At 45.8% G+C, this 21,050-nt stretch overlaps 1 protein-coding gene across 4 annotated transcripts in view; it reads left to right on the top strand.

Annotated features, from left to right (window-relative positions):
• The first annotated feature begins 296 nt into the window (after positions 1–296).
• Positions 297–21,050, top strand: part of KIAA1549 — a 172,476-nt gene continuing 151,722 nt past the window's right edge. For all 4 annotated transcript variants that reach the window (XR_013929140.1, XM_080393555.1, XM_080393554.1 and 1 more), the window contains exon 1: positions 297–20,679. Coding sequence is in view for 3 of the 4 variants with exons in the window: in XM_080393555.1 (XP_080249681.1) it covers positions 19,410–20,679 (1,270 nt within the window). In the remaining variant the exon portion in view is untranslated. The remainder of the gene's footprint in view (positions 20,680–21,050) is intronic.

The raw sequence follows: 21,050 nt of genomic DNA, 5'->3' as shown, positions 1-21,050 counted from the left end.
CTCTGACCAAAGTACGGAAGGCCGGGGAGGGGGCGCTCAACCCCTTGAAGAACTCGGGTCCTCTCTCAGATTTTTCCACCCAGCCTCTGGAGCAGTGGTCTCCGCTGGGGGTGTGCACAAGACAGTCCATTGCAGTGCAGGAAGAAAACGTTTTCCTGCCAGCTCTAAGCGCGGATCCGCGACCCCACCGCCCCCGGCCCTGCGCCGAGTATCCCTACAGGCACCGAGTCCTTGCGAGGCGCAGGGCCCCGGCGGCCGGCAGAGGGCACCCGGCGCCCGCCCCTCCGCCCGCCCGCCGCGGCTCGGCTCGGCTCGGCTCGGCTCGGCGCGGCGCGGCTCTGCTCGGCTCGGCGCGGCTCGGCGCGGCTCGGCTCTGCTCGGCGCGGCTCGGCTCTGCTCGGCGCGGCTCGGCTCTGCTCGGCGCGGCTCTGCTCGGCTCGGCTCGGCTCGGCTCGGCTCGGCTCGGCTCGGCTCGGCTCGGCGCGGCGCGGCTCTGCTCGGCTCGGCGCGGCTCGGCTCTGCTCGGCGCGGCTCTGCTCGGCTCGGCTCTGCTCGGCTCGGCTCGGCTCGGCTCGGCTCCCCCAAGTGAGTGTAGGTACACCCTGCCAGTACCAAGAAGTGACTTGAAAATCCTGTTACTCCCGCTGTGCAGCTGCGGCTCGGTGGCACCGAAGGGTTACCGGTGCCAGCACGCCGCGCTGCGCGCTGTGCTTCCACAGGGCATAAAGCGGGCTGGGGCTGGGTGACGGTTTTAGGTGCCGAGCACGGTGGGAATAGTCAAATACATGGGTGTGAGAGAAGGCCGAGCTGAGATTCCGACAGCTCACAGTAAGTAAAGATACAGTAAGTAAAGAAGGAGACTCACAAGTGGAGCAAGGGCAAGCGCTCGCCACCTCCCACCAGCAGACCGATGCTCAGCCCGTCCCTGAGCAACAGCAGCTTTGGAATCTCTCCCTTCCCCCAGTTTTGGTTGCTGAATATGATGTTACATGGTATGGAATATCCTTTTGGTCAGTTGGGGTCAGTTGTCCCAGCTGTCCCACCCAAGGGATGTTTTTGTTTTGCCGAGCAGGGCTTACACAGAGTCAAGGCAGCAGAAAAGTCTGCTTCTCACCCCACCCCACCAGCAAGTGAGCTGGGGGTATGCAAGGAGCTGGGGTGGGACACTCCATCCCAGCCAGACCCAGTAAAGCTGGGAAACCTGGTGAGAGACACTAATTGAGGTGCTTTAAAACTGAGGTAGCAGAAGAATTCAGAGAACGTAAAGACAATTACAAAAAAGTACTCAAAGCTTTCAGTTAAGAAAACAGTTGGTACTAGCGGCAAAGTGAAAGTAGGTGGACTATTCATTCACCACTCAAGTAAGGATGTCACTGGTGCTTTTCTCTAGGAGTCAAAGATCCTCAAACACGTACCTTTGATCTCAGGGCTGGCCTTTGATCACAGGGAACAGCGCTGTGCTTGCACGGAGGATTTTATAATACCTTGGTTGGGTATTAAATGTGAACAGCTCCAACACATCCAGTGCCAGAACCATTGATTGCGAGATTTGATGGAACTACTTGAATGCAAAAACTGGATGGCGGGAGGTCACAGGGTCTCATTCATCCACCTCAGTTGCCCTTCCTTTGAAGAAAAATGGGAGTTCTCTGGCTTCTGAATTCCATTGCACTCCAAAGGCTGCTGGCTACAGTAATAAGATGAAGAACATTACTTCTCAGGAAGGTGAGGGACTGTTCAGACTGGGGGTGTGTGTGTGTGTGTTCATCCACCCAATACCACCATCAGCTATTTCAGCCCTATGAGAAGAAAACTGAATGGAGAAGGATGTCTGTTTTTTCTTTCCTCATTACTGCTTTCAGGGCTTTCAAAGGAGACAGGGCTTTCACCAAGAAATACTCCAAGGTTTTGAGCTATATGCAGATGCTCAAGGAGCCTATAATCTGCTTTGCAGAAAAAGAATAACTGATAAGCAATCTCTGAGAAGTAAACTGCCTGCAGTTTACAACAGAAACAATGCTTGGGTTCCTTCCATAATGTTTTATTACTCCTTATGTTTAATGAAAACTTTGAGAAATTTTTCCTGAACCAGATTTGTCATTTATGACCTTACTTCACTACAGCAGAAGTTATAGAGAAAGGATCTGGATTTTTAAAGAGTTTTATAATAAGGTACGTGCCTCCTTGCCCTATAACTGTAGGCAGATGGGGTCACAGGGCAATGCACACACCATAAAGCTCAACTTTCTGTGGCCGCTTTCTCTCTTAGTTTTCTTCTTCCTTCTTTTCTTTATTTTCTCCCATCATCCTGATTTTCCTCTTTGCAATAAGTAGAGTTATCAATGGTCCTAACTGATCTGGTCTGAGCTCTCTGTTACTGAGTCATCTTGCCTGCTTGCTTGCTTGCTTGCCCAGGGCACTGTCTTTACTCTCTGAACTGTGAAGCAGTTGTTCTTTAGTTTATTACAGCCTCCGTCTCCATTTATTAATAGGCCTCCTCAGCAAAGGCACTTGAAGTACATTGCCGAATACAATAATGAAACTGATGCTACTGCATCTACCCTCTGTACCATGCACCGTGTGTTTCTCCTGTGCTCTCCGTGGCCTGGCATATGCTCTTTATGCAGGCTTATAGGATAGGATACTCATACCTATGGCAGGACAACCTTATGATCTTGAATCTGTTTCCTGGTGAGTAAACACTGATTTCTTTAAGGACTTGTGGGGAAAATCCATTTTAATTCTCTGGGGAATCCTACAATCACAGGATCTGGCTTGGTGGGAAGGAGCCTCACCACTGGCTCCAAAACTGCACTCTGCATGAAAGGGGCCTGGTGAGTGAAAAAAAGCCCTGTGACTCCTCTGAGAAGCAAATGCAACTGCTACTGCTCTCCTGCAGAGGAGACCCTCTGATCATGATGAGCAACCCAAAAAGGAAGAGAATAAGCATGACGCATCTTTTATACCTTCAGGGAAATTATAAACTGATCTGATGCTAATTGATGCTAATGAAAAGACGCCAGCAGACTTTGGTGTAGACCTGCAGGTAAGGAGAAATGATATCATTTGAACCTTGCTGCTGATAGCAGCCAAAAGGATGTTATTATGGTATCATCAATCGTGACAGTACTATTAAACCTTTTGGACAAAGGTTAGGACAAGTGTAAGCAGGGGCAGGAGAACTCTCCAGCTCTGCCCTCCTCACTTGTCCAGCATTTCTCAAGTAGTCTGGTCTCTCTTGTGACCAGGGGCTGTCTCTGTGGGACAGACTAACACATTACAGAGGTCCTGAGGTGGCACTGTGCGCACGCAGATCCCCACAGCCCTCTCTCTTGCCCTCTGCCCTCCCAGAACCCAGACTTTCGTACATGCAGTAGCTCTGCAGTGCTCTGCAAGGCAGAGGAAGAAGCCTCAATCCCTTCCCCTAAGCCTCTTGAGGAGCAAAAGAGGACATGCTACTCTGTGAGGGAGGTCAGGGCAGAGAAAGTCAGAGAAAGGTGGGGTCAGGACACAATAAAGGCACAGAGCAGAGCAAAAGGCTAGTATTAATTTTGCCCCAAATAATGAGCCCGGTAGTTGCAGGCTGGCTAAGCTTAGCTCACTTGCAGGGAAAATAAAGGAAAGCTTTTATGGGATTCAATCAAGAAAGAACTAAAGGAAAGAATACACTTAATGCCACTGACAGTTTTATGGTAACTATAAGCAAACTTGTCAAACAAACCTGATTTTTGTGCTTTGATAAGACTATATATTTGGCTGACAAAGGTAATTGCATAGTGATAATGTACTTGAAATTGTGTTGGGCATATGAGTCAGTAGTGCGCTGCATTTTGAGTCTAAAAATGAACACTGGAATATCAATACAGCTTGTGTGAACAGCACCGAGAGAAGGCCAACTGACAGACCTCAAAGAGCCAGTGAGGGGTCCATGAGAGGCTCATGGAGATTAGGGTGATGCTGGAAGCTGCTTAATCTGTTCATGTAATAATTTAATCTATAACCTAAATGAACATGGAATCACTGTTGATAACAGCAGGGGCTGGCAATGACTAGCAGGACAAAAGACAGTCATGCAGAGTGATCGGGCATGCTCTGACAGCAAAGGGCTACCTAGTCTTGGAAAGGTGGAAGCTGCTAGTAGGAGTAGATGGGGAAGTTTTAGCTCAGTGGATGGCATTGATGAGTCTGAAACATTCAAGATCTTAGAGGTGATTTGGTGAAATGAGCCGGTTTTGATCCTCGAGGCATAAAGGGTCTGTCCTGGACCCAGATGCAAGCGGTAGAGGCTCTCCAGGACACAAGACCTCCAATTGATCAGGGCTGTCCCTGACACCCCCTCAAGCTTCCTAGGCAGTGGAGAGCCTTTCCCTCCCCAGTACATCTCCGGCCAGAGCTGTGGAGAGCACACCATTGCTGTGCCCCACTGCCAAGTTGTCCTAAAGTGTGAGCAGGAGCTGAGTAGTTTACAGCCCATGCGGACAGCGGAAGAGATAACCTTGAGGTTCTGCCTCCTGGTGCCATTTGCTTGATTAATACGCTTGGGTCTGCCGTAAGGGAAGATTGTGCTACTTCTGCGCAGAGTGGGATCGCTCTGTTTTTGCAAACTAATACCCTCATCCCTGCCATCAGTCTGGCAGGGTCAGGCAGCAGCCGGGAGCGGTCGCCTAGGAGCTATGCAGCACCAGTAGGGTCAGGTGACAGTACCGTTCTCAGGTTTACCTGTTTGTTGGGGTTTCCCCCCCCCCTTTTCTTTTTTTGTTTGAGTTTTTTTTGTGTGTTTGGTTTTGTTGGTTTTTTTTTTTTTTTTAATGGAGTGTGTTATGCTTTTCTTATCTGGGAATTATAAGTTCACTTGTGTACAGCTGCCGAGGGGAGGAAGCACAGGCTTGTGAGGCAGCTGGTACACTAAGTCATCTCATGTCAATGACAACCAAGGATTTTTTTTTCCCTCCACATGGTCTTCCCCAGGGAAGGACATCATGTGAATGGAGAAGCCAGCAGCCCCTGCTCTGCACCTCACTGACCCAACACACTTCAGGCCAGCAGCTGATCCAGGGGGCTCAAGAATATCTTTGTTGAAAGAAAAGATGTTTCTTCAACCAAAGGAAATCAGAAAAAGAAAAATGAGATGAAGGAAAGAAAGAGCATTTGTATGTAAGTCTTACCAGAAAACATGGTTGTTTCAACAGTTTCCATTGAGCACAAACACACCCGTTCAAGGTTAAGTGCCAACATCAACTCTCTCTTAAAGGGTGGCTTTTCCTGACTCATCCCACCACTGCTGTTCAGCCATTCCTCTTTGTCTAGCTGTGGTTTTCAGCAGTTCAGTGTCTTGCTTATTCTCCCTGGACTCCAGAGAAATTAACACTCACCTGCCTGAAGGTATGTGGTTAGATATTCCTGGTATACTACTTCAACTGCTCTGTGATATTAGAAACTGTATTGGTACATTGTCACTGTTTTCTTCCTATTTGCTTCCCTCTAACGTTCTTCTGTACAGCCTGGCAGGAAAACAGCCAACAGGAAAACTGAGATATTGTTGACATTCATAAAAATAACTTGCTTTCTCCATAGGTTTTCACACATAGATTTATCTTACTACTTCTGTTACAACCACCCTAAACCATCAGCAAGCGATTTCTGCAGAAAAGGTATCAGGGATATCAGTAACCATGCATCCTGCTGGTCCAAATTTAGATGCAGCATCTTAAACAAATGGACACAAATGGTCATAAGATCCACATTTCCCAGGCTTATAGTGAGCAATGGCCACAGGACTGTCCTGAGGTGTGGGCCCATGGAGGTCCCAGCAGAGGCACAGCGACTCTGGTGCCAGATCTACTGGACATGTGCTGAGTGTTTCCACAGTGGTGTATGCACAACATAACATTGTGTATACGTGCACGGTTTGGCCATCCTCAGAACCATCCTGTTATGTCTCACAGACACACAGAGCAAAAAACTCTCAGCAAACCGTAAAAATGAGCGTCCAGAAGAGGAAGTACTGAAGCATCACTCCCTGACAAGGAGCAGGAATTGTCTTATTAATGAGGTCTACCTTGTTTTCCTCTCCCTAGGAGCTTGCCCTGAGGAATGTTTCGGTTTCTGTGTATCCTTGACGTTTCTTTGATCATCTGATATTCCTGAAGTTTTCAAGGTACGTCTGCTTTTCTTTATGTGAACTATTGTTTGGTTACTTATAAAAGTGGGACAATTACTCTAAGTAGTGAATTATCAAAACATGCCAAGTGGCAGCTCTCCTCCCCATAAGCTTTTTGTGAGTACTTGGCTCTTCTTTTCCTCCCTGCAGTTGGTGTGTTCATCCTTCCTCTCGTGCACACCAAGGAACTGATCACACTGATATAATTCCACTGAATTTGAGGGAACTACCTTTCAAATTACACTGGTGAGACACCCTTCTGTCCTTCCAATAGTTCACCCTGATCAGAGTTGCATTTAAGGGCATAAAATCAGTGCATGTGGCAGAAGGTATGAATTATACAAGTGGGACTTGTTAGACCTTAGGGAACCATGAGAACAGATCTCCTGTAACTTGCCTGAAGGTACCCGAGTTTAACATCCTGAGATTCCAAAAGTTGTATCTTTGACTCTGACTACATCTAATTTAGTTGATGCAGGGGGTTTTGCCTTCTGTCTTCCTCCTGCACAGTTTCCCTTATCTTTGCATCTTCCCGTCTTCATTGTTTCTTTTGCTCTTCAACTGCATGTTGCAGTAAAGTGTGGTTTTGTGTGTTCTTTCCAAAGCATTTCTGCATGAAGCTATAGCGGAGCTAAGGCTGTGGTGAAAGATACCAAAAATATATCAAGCAGTACACTGCTGGCTAATTTTTAAAAAAATGTCTTGTGTTAGCCAAACAATACAGCGTTTGATAAGCTGAAAGGATCATTTTCAAAGGGACATCTAGCTTCAGCACAGAATCCAAGGATGAGAGGTAAAGCTTTAGGCTGAACTCCCAGCCAAGAATCCTCACCACCCTTTCCCATTCTTTCTTTGGGGTGGAGGTGAGGATGCTAGAGCTAGGGACTAGGACATTTGACAAGATTTTTTTATTGTAGCAAGAAATGACAAAACAGAAAGGAGGGATAGGGCTGGTGAGGGATGGAAAAGATTGATAATTGTTTCCTTGGCAACTGAAACCGTGGAGCCTCATGCAGGAATGCCTCAGAAAAATCCTAGAGCAAGCCAGACTAGATGATCATAATGGTCTCTTCTGCCTTCGGACTCTGTTTCAGGCCAAGTTTACACATCACAGTGTGGTGCTGCATAAAGACATCGAGTTAGAGCTAAATGGAAACCAGAAGCTGTATGGATGTAAGAAATCCTTGAGAAGAAAAGAAGCACTATTGTCTCCCTTTCATAAAATGGGGAACATTTTATAATGCAAAAGATGAAAAGATTGAATAACTTGGCAAAGTATATTAAAATGTCTTTTGCAACATAGAGGACAGGCACGTTACAAGTAGCTGCCTATCACTCTCATCACTGCAGTGGGAACACATCACTTCTCAACTGAGGGTGTGCTGAAGCTATTCAAGGAATTAGCAGACAGGCTAAGGGAGCAGAACACAGGTGAGGTGGCTGCTGTTTAATGAACGCTGTTTGCCCATCATGCAGTTCAGTGCTCTATGGGGGCTGCCAGCACAAAAGGGTCCCAGTCCTGCACAGTGTTTGGTTGCAGCAGCACTGAATCGTCATTAGTGGTTTTAAATCTAAGAACTGGGGCATATATATGAATATTAATGAAAGAAGGATTGACTAACTTCATGCTATTAAAAGATTTCTTGTCCCAGAGAGTAGGTGGAGCCTTTTAAAAAATGTATAATGAAATACAATATGTGATACACAACTTTAAGAGCACCAAGAATGTGGATTTTGATCTCTTCTAATTTTCTGTTTACATAGTGCTTTAGAAGTGTGAAATGGAAATATGCTTTCATTTGAACATTTTTCATTTTTCTCCTCTGCGTCTCCTGTGCCACTGTTCGTTAATGCAGAATTTCATGGCCATGCATTCTGGGGAGCCACTTGGCAGTGAACAGCTAGTATTGATTTCTGCTCCAAAAATAGAGCATAAATGCTTGTATTTTTAGAAATGTATGTGTGCATGCATATATATGCATACCTGTGTATGTATATATATATTTATATAAATGGGTATGGCAAAAATATAAAAGACATAGGAAGGTTAAATCAGTCATAATTAATAACCTTGCCAGATCCAATGTAAACTTTTGTGCCAGCACTGCACGTAGCATCATATGCTGTACCATGCCTGTGAAAGGCACCCCCAGGCAAGAGGCTGGTGCATTACCATACATCCACTAGAAACCAGAGATTCAGGGCAGCAGAATTTCCACAGTCGTGTGAGAAAGGAGTACTGCAGCATCAAGGCAGCCAGTCCATTTATTTCTGTTTGTTCATGATGTTAAATAATTGCCGAGGCCTGCACCGCTCTCAGTTACTTTTCAGAGTAGCTTAATGACAGGGAACTGGCTTTGTGAGTGATTCCTGTACAAGTGAGTAGAGATACTGCATGTGTCTGTCTGACCCTCTGTAAGGAGCAAGCGACTGAGGCAGGCCTAACAAAGCAGACAAAAATGAAAGGATTCTTAGGGAACTGATACATGTTTTTACTCTTTGGTGTCTGTGATGGAGACAGCTGGCATATAGCACAAAATGGAGTTTGTGTTCCCCTAGACTTTCTTCTGGGCTAGCACTAATATTCACAAATAAAATACCATGTAAGTAAAGTGCCAGACTGGCCATGTTTGCAGGTTCAATCAGAAGGGGCTACTATAAAGCATGCCAGCCAAAATAAGATGGGAGAATCCTGCCTTAATGTCTGAAGTATTCCCTAAAAGTAATTAGTAAGGGGGGTATCTATGTGTGTGTATCTGGGTGTGTGACTATATTATTAGTATGTAAAAGGTGAAATGCCAAGCTGAAAACAAGTTTGTTCTTTATTGCTCTCCTGTTTAAAATCTTATTGGTTTCCCCCCTCTTTTTCTGCTTATTTTTCACCCTTTAATATCCGAATTATCATGTCTCCAGTTCCTTTTCTTTGATGAAGGTCATTTTTTAGACCTGAATAATGATGTCAGATAAATGTGTAGCTTTTATAAGGAACAGAAATTTCACTGCATGGAGAGGCAGCTGTTCCTTTAGGGCAAAAAAGATGGGAGATACAAGGCAGTGAACATGAGAAAGGAATTTAATTTTATTATTTTCATTCATGGGTACTCAAAATGTGATGTCAAGGTTGGGATTCATTTCATCTAACATTATCCATCTCCAAGAAAGGATCTAGTTATCGAAGCCTTCCTCTGTAGACAAAGGAGAGAGCCAGCCAAGGCCAGAGGCTGATGTCTGTCCTATCTTATCATGAATTGCATATTATTTCTTTCCATTTACAATGAAGGAATGGAGCTTAGAGACTGAGGTTCAAAGAAATGTACGCATGTAATGTCAGTTAAAAAGGATCTATTAAATCTGTCCAGGCTGAGTCAGGGAATGCAAGTTCTTTCCAAAGCGGATGTAAGAATGGTTTCCTTCTACCAAAAAGGAGAGGTCTATAAGCAATCAAGGATGCAGTACATTAAGCACAAATGAGGAAATGCAGGATAGGTATTTCAGAGGAACAGAGAGAGAGGGGATTGTAGGAGGCTTGGCTGCTGCTCTAATGAGGGTTCAAGGAAGTATACTACACAGTGTGAAGTTTGCCCACATTTTTCAAGACGTACAAAATGTACTTCCTTCCAGAAAGGCAGGTCAGTTGGTTAGGTTAATTTATTAACTTGATTTGGAGAACTTAGCACATTACCAATGACTTTTACGAGTCTCAACCTCTTCAGTATTTTTAAATCCTACATTGTGTGATATAATAAACTTGGACTTTACTTAAAAAGGAAAAAAGCTCAATTCTTTTTTCCTAGACTGTGGAGTAAAACTTGAAGATGCGAACTGTATAGGCTTCAAAAAGGGAAAAGCAAATACAAAACTGGACATGTATGACGCCTTAGCCAGTTTTATGATTCCTAAATACTCAGACTTGAAGACCAAGTTGGCATTAATGTAGTGTTAACATCATCTATTGCCTGCCTTCCAAAATTGTTAGCTGTATTATACATGGAAGGAGAAAAGGATGTAATTTTCCGTATGGCCTTCCTCTTTTCTGCCCCTTCCCCCATGTATTCATAACACCACGCTTTGCCCCATGTGTGCAGCTCAACAGACATTTAGAGGTACAATTATGGTGCAAACATAACTGGGTTATTACCACAATAACACAACAAACCGCTCTAGCTCAAGTCTATGTATTGCAGGCCTGCGATGTTAAAATCACATTTCCTTAAAGTGCCTTTGGTTGCAGACAATAAAAACAGCCTGTATGGCAGAAGACCACTGAAAATAGCTTTTAAAGAAAGGATCTATTTTTACAACAGCAACATTTCATCTGATGTGCATACCTTGGTTCATAATTGAAAGTGAGACAGCCAAGGGAACTAGTAGGATTAGGCTATGGGAATTCAACTGAACAATGTTTTGCATTCAGATAATTGCATGAAATTGGTCTATTAGTGTAAGTTTTTCAAACTGCAATAACATAAACCAAAGTAAAATATTCCCAGCGTATACATTCAACTAATGTGCTAAAAGGGAACCACAACTGGTTTCAGACAGAGCACAGAGAACTTCCATTAATTATCCAAAGCTGTGTCCAAGTATTGTTCTCAGTCTCACAGGTTCCTCAAATGGACTTTCAAAGGGAAACTCTTTCTATAAAACAGTAAGTAAATAAATACAATTTCATAGTTAGCTTGCGGTTTTCACTGGCAAGGACATTACTAACGTGTCCTTTATCTGACCTTAATTTAATGTTGCATAAAATATCACCAGAAAGAACCGCAGAAGGAAAGAGTTCTGGCTCAAATTGCAGCTGCTTGCTCCAGTAGCTCTTCTGACCAAATGTCAGCAGTAGGTGAAGCTCATGTCATTTTAACTTTTTCCATGGGATAGGATTATTCTGTCCTGTGGCTTTCCTCTGCCTAAGAAAAAAGCTTATCAGGAGAGATGTCCCAAATCCTTCTTTGTCTTAACTTGGTGGGGTTTTTTTGTTTGTTTGTTTTGGTTTTTGTTTTTTTTACTTTTTACCCTGCATTTACCCTTGGGACTCAACCTCAGTATTTGGAATGAGCATCTACAGAGGACAGTTTTAGAGGTGGCTTTTGGCCACACAGCTCCAGCCCAGTCAAGTCATCACAGCAAACAAATGCTGGCCCACCACCAATTCAGGCTAATTATTCTAATACCTTGAGCTCAGTCTGGCTAATGCCTACTGCAGTGCCACCTGAGAAGGAAGACTGCAATTAGTCATGCTTTTATCTTTACTGAAGACTGGGCTGCTCAGGAGCATGTGCCAGCCACATGACTTGCTGGACTGCTGAGGTGAATGCCTGTGTCACTAATGTCTCTGTGGGGTTTGGAGGCAATTTCCTATTCGCCTGTCTCTTATCCCCCATTTTTGAAGGAAGGGAAATAATTTTAATTATTTCTGTGATGAACATAGAACATGATTATATCAAATAACCAATTAATGTATCTGTGTCAGTAATTCAATCTCTTTACTAGTGTTTTTCAGCTTAAAATCCATAGCAGAGTACAGAAGAAAATACCATGTCAGCATCCTATAATGAATGTAAATATAAAAGACAGTTGAGCTGTGAATAAGAGATACCTTAGTAACACTGGAGCTTTCAGCTCATTTCAGCACATTTCTCTGTCACTGATTTTAGCAGCCGAGCAAGGCTTGCGTGGCATCTAATGTTGTTCCCTGGATTCTGTTCTGTGCCCAGTCTACGTGAGCCTTAAAATTCTGAAAGACAAGGGTTTTGTTGCTGTCCTTGGAGGGCAATTTCCATGCTGGTGTATCCCAGTGCCAGAAATTTTATCCAGAGGTTCTAACTCAGTTTTGCCTTTTTTGGATTAAATTATTTCTCTTTCAGACATTGTCCTTAAAAAACTCTTCTTTTTCTGTTGACAATTAAAGCTTTTCAAGTGTTTTATGTCTGCCTGTCACAAGTCTGTACAGCGGTCTTTTAAAGTTTACTTAGGGCACAGCTGCACACTGGCACACCATGATGCAAATACCCCTGAAGCAAAGCTGAATGAGCTGGTTCCAAAACCAGGATTTGCACTGTGGCTACCTAGTAGAGAGAGACAAGGACCACTTTTCTTGCTTGCTTTGTTCTGTGTCTGTGGAGTTCAATGCAACTGGGTCCTGGTTTGCAGGCAGAGTTTGTAAGCTCTACTTTCAGATAAGGAAAAAGTAATGAAAGTTGCAAGAAGTTGCACATTGCTCTAACTGCAGTGTTCAATGTTAAACAAGGGGTGTTTGGTGGGAGACAATGCTGGTTAAAGAAGATAATGTGAAACATGGTTTGGGAATCATGCAATTTGGGCCTCAAGTACAGTCATATAAAGTAAGTTTCTTGCTTCACAGAGATCTGGATGATGCCATTTCACTGAGAGATGGGGAAGAAACATGGGGAGAAAAGGTCTTTATGGTGACATAATGGCAGGAAGACTGTAGGATGATGAATGTGAATGAAGAAAAAAGAGCAGAGAACAGAAGTATAGGTATTTTGTGACAGATATTGAATGGGAGGGAGCCTGGGATTGTAACTTCTAGAGGAACCAGAAACCATTAGCAGTAGGAAACCAAAGTAGATTTGAGGGAAGGGAAAAAGGCTGTTAAAGCATTTCACTCAGGAAGATCAAGCTATTAGCATCTGCAGGAGCAAATGCTCACTAGAGATGAATGTCATGGGCAAGATTTTGAAAGTGTTCATTCCAGCTGCTCCTACTAAAATCTGGCAAAGTATCTGCTGATTGCCTGATTTAGTTGTTCTTACTTTCCGAAAAAACACTGATCCTTGAGTCTGCAAAACCTACTGATCTGCCTTGTTCATTATGTAAGTTAGGATAGCATTTGATTAATCTTTGGCATAAACCATATCTGGGCCAGACAGGGGGAAGCCTTATCTTTTATGTGAAGTCCAAATGGTTTCCGGAATGGGAGATGTACCTTGAATTATGAAGTGACGATTAGAAACAGATGTGGGAGAGGATTTTGCAAGGTCTGGATATTTTTTGGAAGTATTTATTGACATTGCAGAAAGTGGCAGGAAAGTTTGTTGATTCTGTTTTGTGGGAGGAGTTTAATGAATGTATATATAAGTGACCTTTTCAGTAAGCACTCTGTTTAAGATGGGATTGCTAAGGATATTTTATAGCAGGTTTGCTGTTCTTGAAATTTACTTCTTTTAAGTTCCAAAACTAAAACAGACAAGATCTGGTTTGCTCATTTTTTGTGTTTCATTCCATAATGCAGAGAAATAATCTAATTGCTGTCATGATCAATGCTCTAGCAGCTTGAAACGCATTATTTTTAATATGATAATTAGGCTAAGTATAGACAGAATAATTTTCAGTTGCTCAGTGTGTAAGTATGAAGGATAGTTTGATAGAGCAAACCGTATCTGTGGTGCAATAATGTCTGAATATGGTATGTCTATGTCTTACAAACCAATATTTTATGAACAAAATAGGACAGTTAAGGTCAGGATTGGTGGCAGATATGAAGGAAAAAAGACCATTGGTTCAGAAAGCTACATACCTCTTTAATGGAGGAACAACACTAAGCCCATTTATTCTAATGTGTTGCCTCAACACAACTGAAGAGGCAGGAATTTGAGGTAAAAGGTTTTGGCAGGTGGTGAAAGCGAAGGAGTCAGAGGAGACAATCAGAGTAACTATTCTTAAGAAGAGTAGTATGAAGCTATATATTAAGAGACATTTGTTGCAGACCCAGTGTCAGAAGTCCAGGAACTGGATTGAATAGACAGCCTGAGGTATTTGCAAAACGATGACAAGCCTATCAGCAAAACTGAGATGCACTTGGGCAGTCTCTCTCACGTCTCAGTGAAATCTGTAGTGGAAAATGTGGAAGAAAGCAATTTATTAGACACCTCTTTTTTTTATAAAAGGCTATTTCTCTGAGTTGCCTCCATATATTTCTCCAACTTAGAAGCTCATACATGCACGTGTGAAAACACAGCATGTGTGAAAATACAGCATACGTGCATCTCTTGCCTTTCTCCTTTTTCCCCTAGGAACAATCTGGTATTTGTGTGGGCATTCCTGATGTCACTTCCCAATATTACATTTTACACAGTTATAATATGAGTCTTGTTAAGCTACACAAGTACAAAAATCTATATCCTATTGAAGTTAATTTTTTTCTTTCACTTTTTAACCTAGAAAGCATACTTTCCAGTACTTTCCTTGCACCATCTAATCCAAAACTGATCTTTTTTGTTAGTCTGGCCTTATGAAGTTGGCTCTTTTCTCTTATGGTGCCAGCAGCTGTTGCTACTATACTTCATCAGCTAGCTAAAAGGAGTAGGGAGGAAGTAACCTAGAGCACAAGTTTGGATCAAGCAAAGTATGATAGCTCAGAAATAGAGTGGAAATGCATAATAAGACTGGGCTGTACTGATCTGTAAATGTTTTTTCTTTTTTATATCACATACCATGTGACTTTCCATAGCACACAGCTTTGCAGAGAGTAAATGAAAAACTATAATGAAAAAAAGCACTCTCTGCTCCCTTAGACACAAATGTTGGTAAGGAACTAGATGTCTGAGAGCGCTGGGAATAGCCAAATGAACTGGCTGAAGGTCTTCACAAAGCCAAGCTAGAACACTGTCCTCAACATTTTTTCAACGGGCAGTTCAGAAAATTGGAAACATTCACAAAACCCTGTTTTTTTACAAACTTCATCAATAGCAGAAGAGCAGGATATATAAAGCTCTGTTGTTTTTTAACACAAATACTGTTACTAAAGGAAAATATATCCACGGCAGTTCCGGTTGCTAAGTCCCAAACCAGTAAAAACTGAAAGTTAAATTACTGAGCAGTTGTCTGGTTCCATTGGAAAGAATGTTGATGGTCTCTGATCCACTGTAGTGTCTCTGAACCAGGGTTTGGATGTACAATTTTGAGAAACAGGTTTCCAGATTTGGGTATTACATCTGCTATGAAAAGCAAGATGATTGGAAAGTACTTCCAGGCTGGTAAGAGGGTCTAATTTCATACCTTCTCTTCCAGCAAAACCTGGGCAACAAGAAGAAGTGAGCACTTCCATGAAGAGTCTTCTGAGGACAGTCTTGTTTCTGTCATTGCAGTGTGGGTGCGCATTTCCACTGCTGAGGTTGCAGCTTCCAAATGTCCCTCTCTGTGTGTTCGCTTGTGAGGTTCCTATCCAAAATGTGAGGTTGTTTTTTTTTTTTTCCCTCCTTATGTCCTTGTGCTGGTTTTGGCAAGGATAGAGTTAGTTTTCTTCATAGTAGCTAGTATGGGGCTATATTTTGGATTTGTTCTTAAAACAGTGTTGATAATACAGAAATGTTATTACTGTGAGCAGTGCTTACAGAGAGCCAAGGTCTTTTCTGCATCTCACCCCACCCCACCAGTGAGCAGGCTGGGGTGCACAAGAAGTTGAGAAGGGACACAGCCGGGACAGCTGACCCCAACTGATCAAAGGGATATTCCATACCATATGACAACATGCTCAGCATATACAGCTGGGGCAAGAAGGAAAGGGGGGACTTTTGGCATTATGGTGTTTTGTCTTCCTAAGTAACCCTTACACATGATGGAGCCCTGCTGAACACTGGCCTGCCGATGGGAAGTGGTGAATTAATTCCTTGTTTTGCTTTGCTTGCACATGTGGCTTTTGCTTTACCTATTAAACTGTCTTTATCTCAACCCATGAGTTTTTTCACTTTTACTCTTCTGATTCTCTAACCCATGCCACTGTGGGGGGAGTGAGCGAGCAGCTGTGTGGTGCTTAGTTGCTGGCTGGGGTTAAACCACGACAGTCCTTCACAAAACAAACTCTCTGTTTCCAGGTGAAGCCTGTCATCATTAATCTAATCATACAATGCACAGCCTTTGATTTTTTTGCATCCTCAGCCTTGCCCCAGTGATAAATCAAAGTAGCTGTCACTGTAGTGGAAAGCTCAGTAATGTCAAAAACTTCCTGGTGTATATGCAATGGGAAGTCATTCAGCAGTAAGTAAATAATCCTTGCAAGTTATACTGTTAGAAAAATTACTTCTACTTTCCCCTTAATCAGGATGTCTAATGTCTTGCTCCATAAAACCAAGGACCACAGCAAGGTACCACAGGGAAAAGAATTTCTCACCTTCCAGCCCAGTTACTTCTTGTGATGAATGCATTTGCAAGTTGCAGAGTAAAACTTTGTTAAAATTACAGCTAGTTTCACTTTGTGAGTTTGTAAGTGACAATGTAGGAAAGCCTGTGAAAACCACAGATTCCAAGATTTCTGGCCTATGTTAATGTCCTAGCAGAATTTGCCATGTTTTTTCAGATTTCTGTTTTGGTGGAATTTGAAGTCTTCTATAGAACTTCGTTTGTTGGGTTTTTTGAATATTGTTATTGTAAATAATTGTTATTCTTGACTTAAGATACTTGTTAGAAGAATCTAAAGTGGTTTGGGTTTTTTTCTGTTCTAAAAGGAAACACAGCCTCCACCACAAATCTCATCATGTCATCCCTTCAAGGGATATCTGAGTGAAGTTCTTCCTGGTTATTCCCTAGCAGCTTTTATGTGTGCATCTGCAATAGGTGCAAAGGACCAGAGACAGAGAAGGTAGTGAGGATGCACTGACACAGCCTAAAGAAGTCCTGAGGAAAGCATAGAGAAAAGTACAGGCTGAGACATGCCTGGAGCTGTAACCAAAAAAATAAAAATAAAAATAGTCCTTGGTCACAATTCCCGCTATTCAGAGGAAAACAGGATTTTCTGGTAGATGAAGAGAAATATACTGAAGAAATAGCTGAAGGCTACATAAAGGAAAGATGGAGAAAACCCCTGGAGTTGGTCTTAAAATTGTTGAGTGTCAGCTACCACAAAGATGCCAAATTCATAACGGACAACTCCTGCCCTGGTTCATCAAGACAAATGGGTGAAGTAAATGTCAATCACGTTGTCACATACACAAGGTTTTCCCAGGAAAGAGGGGGACTAAGAGGACTGCAAAATACATCAGAGGAACTAAACAACAGTACAAGATACTAAAGTTAATGCAATCACTAAGTGGAGTAGGAGCTACAACTGCAAAAGCATCTCCCTGAAGTATGGCTCCAGTGAAAGAGGAGGCTAAGCAGGACAGAGGATCATAGGTAGCTGGTGAAATTCCTCCACATGTTCTGGGAAACAGCAGACCAAAACAGAGGGTGAACTGCAGCAGAACAGGTAGCTGCCTCACAGCTCCTCTTTCAATGCCATTTGTTATTTAACAATGGGAATTTAATTTGGAGGTATCTGGTGGAACATGTGAAATTGCAAAGGAATAGAGAATATGCAATCAAATGTGACAGTTCTTAAATTAGCTCAGGAAGCAGGGTAATAACATAAATACTAGTTCGGTCTCAACAGACACAGAAACTGGGGAACGTGAACCCAAACACAAGATAGGAAGATTATTTTTTGTGAACTGAACTCTGGGAACTGGAGCAGGAAATCGTGTTAGCTGAGACAGTGAATGGGTTAGTGGTTGCAGCGGATTTCATCATGGATAACATCTCAGAAATGTGAGACAAGTTGTCTCACACTTTAGTCTGGGAAGTTACCTTTGGATCGTGGTGAAACAAATTATCTACAGGCAACCTGAAATGTACTACTGGCAGCCTTACGTGCTTTGTTACTATAGGCACTGTTAGGACAAAGATGTGGTTAGCTTTCAGTGAAGGAGGTGATACGCAGCATCTGAAATGTGTTTTGAAATTAAGTCTTAACTGGCAAAGCTCGCACTGAATCTGAAGCAGAGGTGGATTCCTGTTCCCTTACTGAGTACTTCTGAAGGCTAGCTTATTAAAAGGAAAAATGCATTTCGCAACCAGGGAGTATGTAACTGCACAGTCCAGTGCCAAACATGGGTGCGCATCGCTGCCTACAATGAAGGCATATTGGAATGAAGTGGGGATTTTAGGCTTTTGGTGGCTATTGCTTAGCCTGCACTGCAGATCTGCAAAAGGGTTTGGGAAGGACAAGAGAAACAGAGAGATGGCAGCAAGGAAACACCTGACATGGCACGTATCCACAAATGGTGGGTACATAGTTTAAAAAAAGCTAAAGAGTGCTCTTCTGAGCTAAGCTGTTTTCAGGGGACTGGCAACCAGGAAAAATAATTAGAATTAGCTGTTTGATTCCTAATGGGTTCTGGGAAACAGAAATCTCCATTTTTTTGGTAAATAAAGAAGTAATACCAAAGACATACTTCTTTCTCTCAGCAATTTAACAGAAACAATCCCCAGGCCCTGATTTTATTTTATTTTTTTATTATTTGCCTGGGTTAAAGAAAAAAACACCAAACAGGTGGGTGTTATGAAAGTTCTTACACATTCAGTTTTTGTTAGATTTTTCAAAAACTATAGGGTTTTTTTTTGTCCCACTGTGGTCTTCTTTTTTGCAACGTTTAACATATTTGCACGGGATGTTATAGCTTAGATTTTTAGTTTCATTTTAAGATATAGGTTGTAATCACTCATGAAATTTTCTGTGAAACATCTCTCCACTGTACAAAATGAAAGAAAATTATATTGTACTGACTGAGACTTTTAGAATGAAAGTATAGGTCTTGTGCTAGAAGACCTAAAGTACTCATCACAGTGATTGCCTTTGATACCTTGTCAAAAACAGGGACATTTGTGGACTTTTTGACCCTGAAAACATCTAACCTAAAACCAGCAGGTTTTTCAATTTCACGCCCTGCCCTTAATCACTGTGTTTATGTTGAGCCACATCTTCATCTGATGTAGTCTGGCTGATTTCAGCTTTGCTTATTTACATTATCAAGGATCTGCCATGCATTATTTTCTCTGCTGTCTGTGTGGTATTATATTGTGAGGTCTGTTGTGTGATGTCCAGTAAACCTTATAGGTATTACTTTATTTGTGTGTCAGCAAAATGACTCCTTCACTCCTTCTGTCCTTCTCCAGGAGCAAGGTCTATCTGTTGTGACCGATATGTGCCGGGAACGGGGTTGGGAAGTCCCCTGATGTTCCCAGTTAACCTGTTCTATTGCGAGTGCAGCTGAAAACTAGGTGATCCCAGCTCTGCTTCCCGAAGGGACCTTCCCCAGCTGTCGCCTGTGCTCCTCGGTGGCTGCCCCACTCATCCGTACTCTTGAGGAGAGCCGGTCTCGGGAGGAGCCCCGTGGTGAAAGCCCCCCGCTCCCCCCAGTCTTTGTGCCCGCTGTCCCCTAGAGCAACACGAACGCTGCGTGGATACCCCGTAGCTATGCCCTCATCCTCGCGCCCTCTCCTTCTCTGTTGGGACATTTTACTATTGTTTCGGCCCTCAAAACTCGGCGCACCGCCTGGGGGAAGTGAGGGCCCGTCCCTGGGCACCACACGGCCCGGCCAGCGGACTGAAGGACGGGACCACCGCCCACCCGGCCTCCCTCCGCTATGGGGGAGCACAGCCAGGGAACACAGTCGCCCCACGCAAACCAGCAGTAGGCGCTGGGGTCGCGCCGCTCACGGGGCAGTTACCGGGAACCACCGGGAACGCCAGCGGGCCACACCGCGGCCCACCGCCCCTCAGGGGGGCGGCCTTGGGGCGGCACCGCCCCCGCCCCTTCCCGCGCTGCGCTTGCAGCGGGGCGAGGCACGGCCACGCGACGGGTCAACGGGGAGGCGGCCGGCGCCGCGCGGTCGGCGGGCGGGGCAGCGGGGCCTCGCGGGCTGGCCGCGGGCGGGGGCGGGGCCTTGCTGGCACCGCTCCGCCCCGTCCCGTCCCTCACACCTCCCCCCGGGGAGCGGGGCGGGGGCCTTGGCTCCTCCCCCCCGCCCCCGCCCCCGCCCGCGCGCGGCGGAGGGGGCGGGGCGGGCGCGCCCCCGCGCAGACGCGGACGGCGGGGCGCGCGCAGGTGGCGGCCGGCCCCGCTGCGCTCGCCGCTGCCGCGGGCCGGCCTCCGCTGGGGTTAGCGCGTCGCCGGCGGGGAGGGGGCGAGAGAGCGCCGGGCGGCCGGGCAGGGGCTGCAGCCGCCTCCACGTGAAGGGCCGTGGCCTCCCGGGCGAGCGCCGCGGCCGGCCGAGGAGCCTAGCTGCCCCGCAGCGCGGGGGCTTCCCCCGCCTCCCCGCCCGGGGGCCGAGCCCAGCCCAGCCGCCCGCGGGCGCTGCGGGACGCTGCTGCCCCGCTCTTGCCCCGCTCCCGCCGCTTCTGGGAGGCGGCTGGCGTCGCGGCGCTGCCCCCGTGAATACTTCTCACGGGGTGGGCGTGGGGAGGGGGTGCTGCGGCGGCCTCCCGCTCCCGGGTGTCCCAGCCCCGCCGGCGGTGGATGCGCCCGGGGGGAACCGCCGAGCCCGCCCAGCCCTTTCAGCCCGGGGGGGGGACGCGGGGCGCCGCGATGACCTGACGCCGGGCCGCGCCGTGCCGTGCCGTGCCATGGAGGGGATGACACGCTTCGTAGTGGCCTCGGCGGCCGCGGCGCGGTGGCGGCCGGCGCTGCCCGCCCTACTGCCGCTGCTGCTCGCCGTGCCGGCGCTGCGGGGCTCGCCTGCCGCAGGTAAGGGAACAAAAGGGGCCCGCGGGGCCGGTCGGGCCGCGGCAGGTGTGCCGGGCCGGGGCCGTGCCGCGGGGGGGGGTGGGGGTGTCGGCGGCCGCTGCCGAGGGCGGCCGTCCCCGCGCGCGGGTGTCCGTTAGCGGGCGCGTGCGGGGGGAGGCAGCGCCGGTAACAATGCGGCGGAGCCCGCCGGCGGGCGGGAGTGCGGGCGGGGGCCGCCTCTGCGCGCGGCGCTGCCGGGGAGCTCGGCCAGAAACGCGCGCATTGTTCGCGCTGCCGTGGGGCCGCGGGCAGCCCCGCCGCGGGGGGCAGGGGCGGCTGAGACCCGTGCCGGGGGCGCGGAGAGGGTCGGCGTGGCATGGGGTGTTGGTGGC

Source organism: Falco punctatus (genome assembly GCF_963210335.1).
Source record: "Falco punctatus genome assembly, chromosome: 6".
Classification (NCBI taxonomy): domain Eukaryota; kingdom Metazoa; phylum Chordata; class Aves; order Falconiformes; family Falconidae; genus Falco; species Falco punctatus.
The sequence above is the reverse complement of the archived record's forward strand: the minus strand, read 5'-3'. Positions and strand labels throughout refer to the sequence as shown.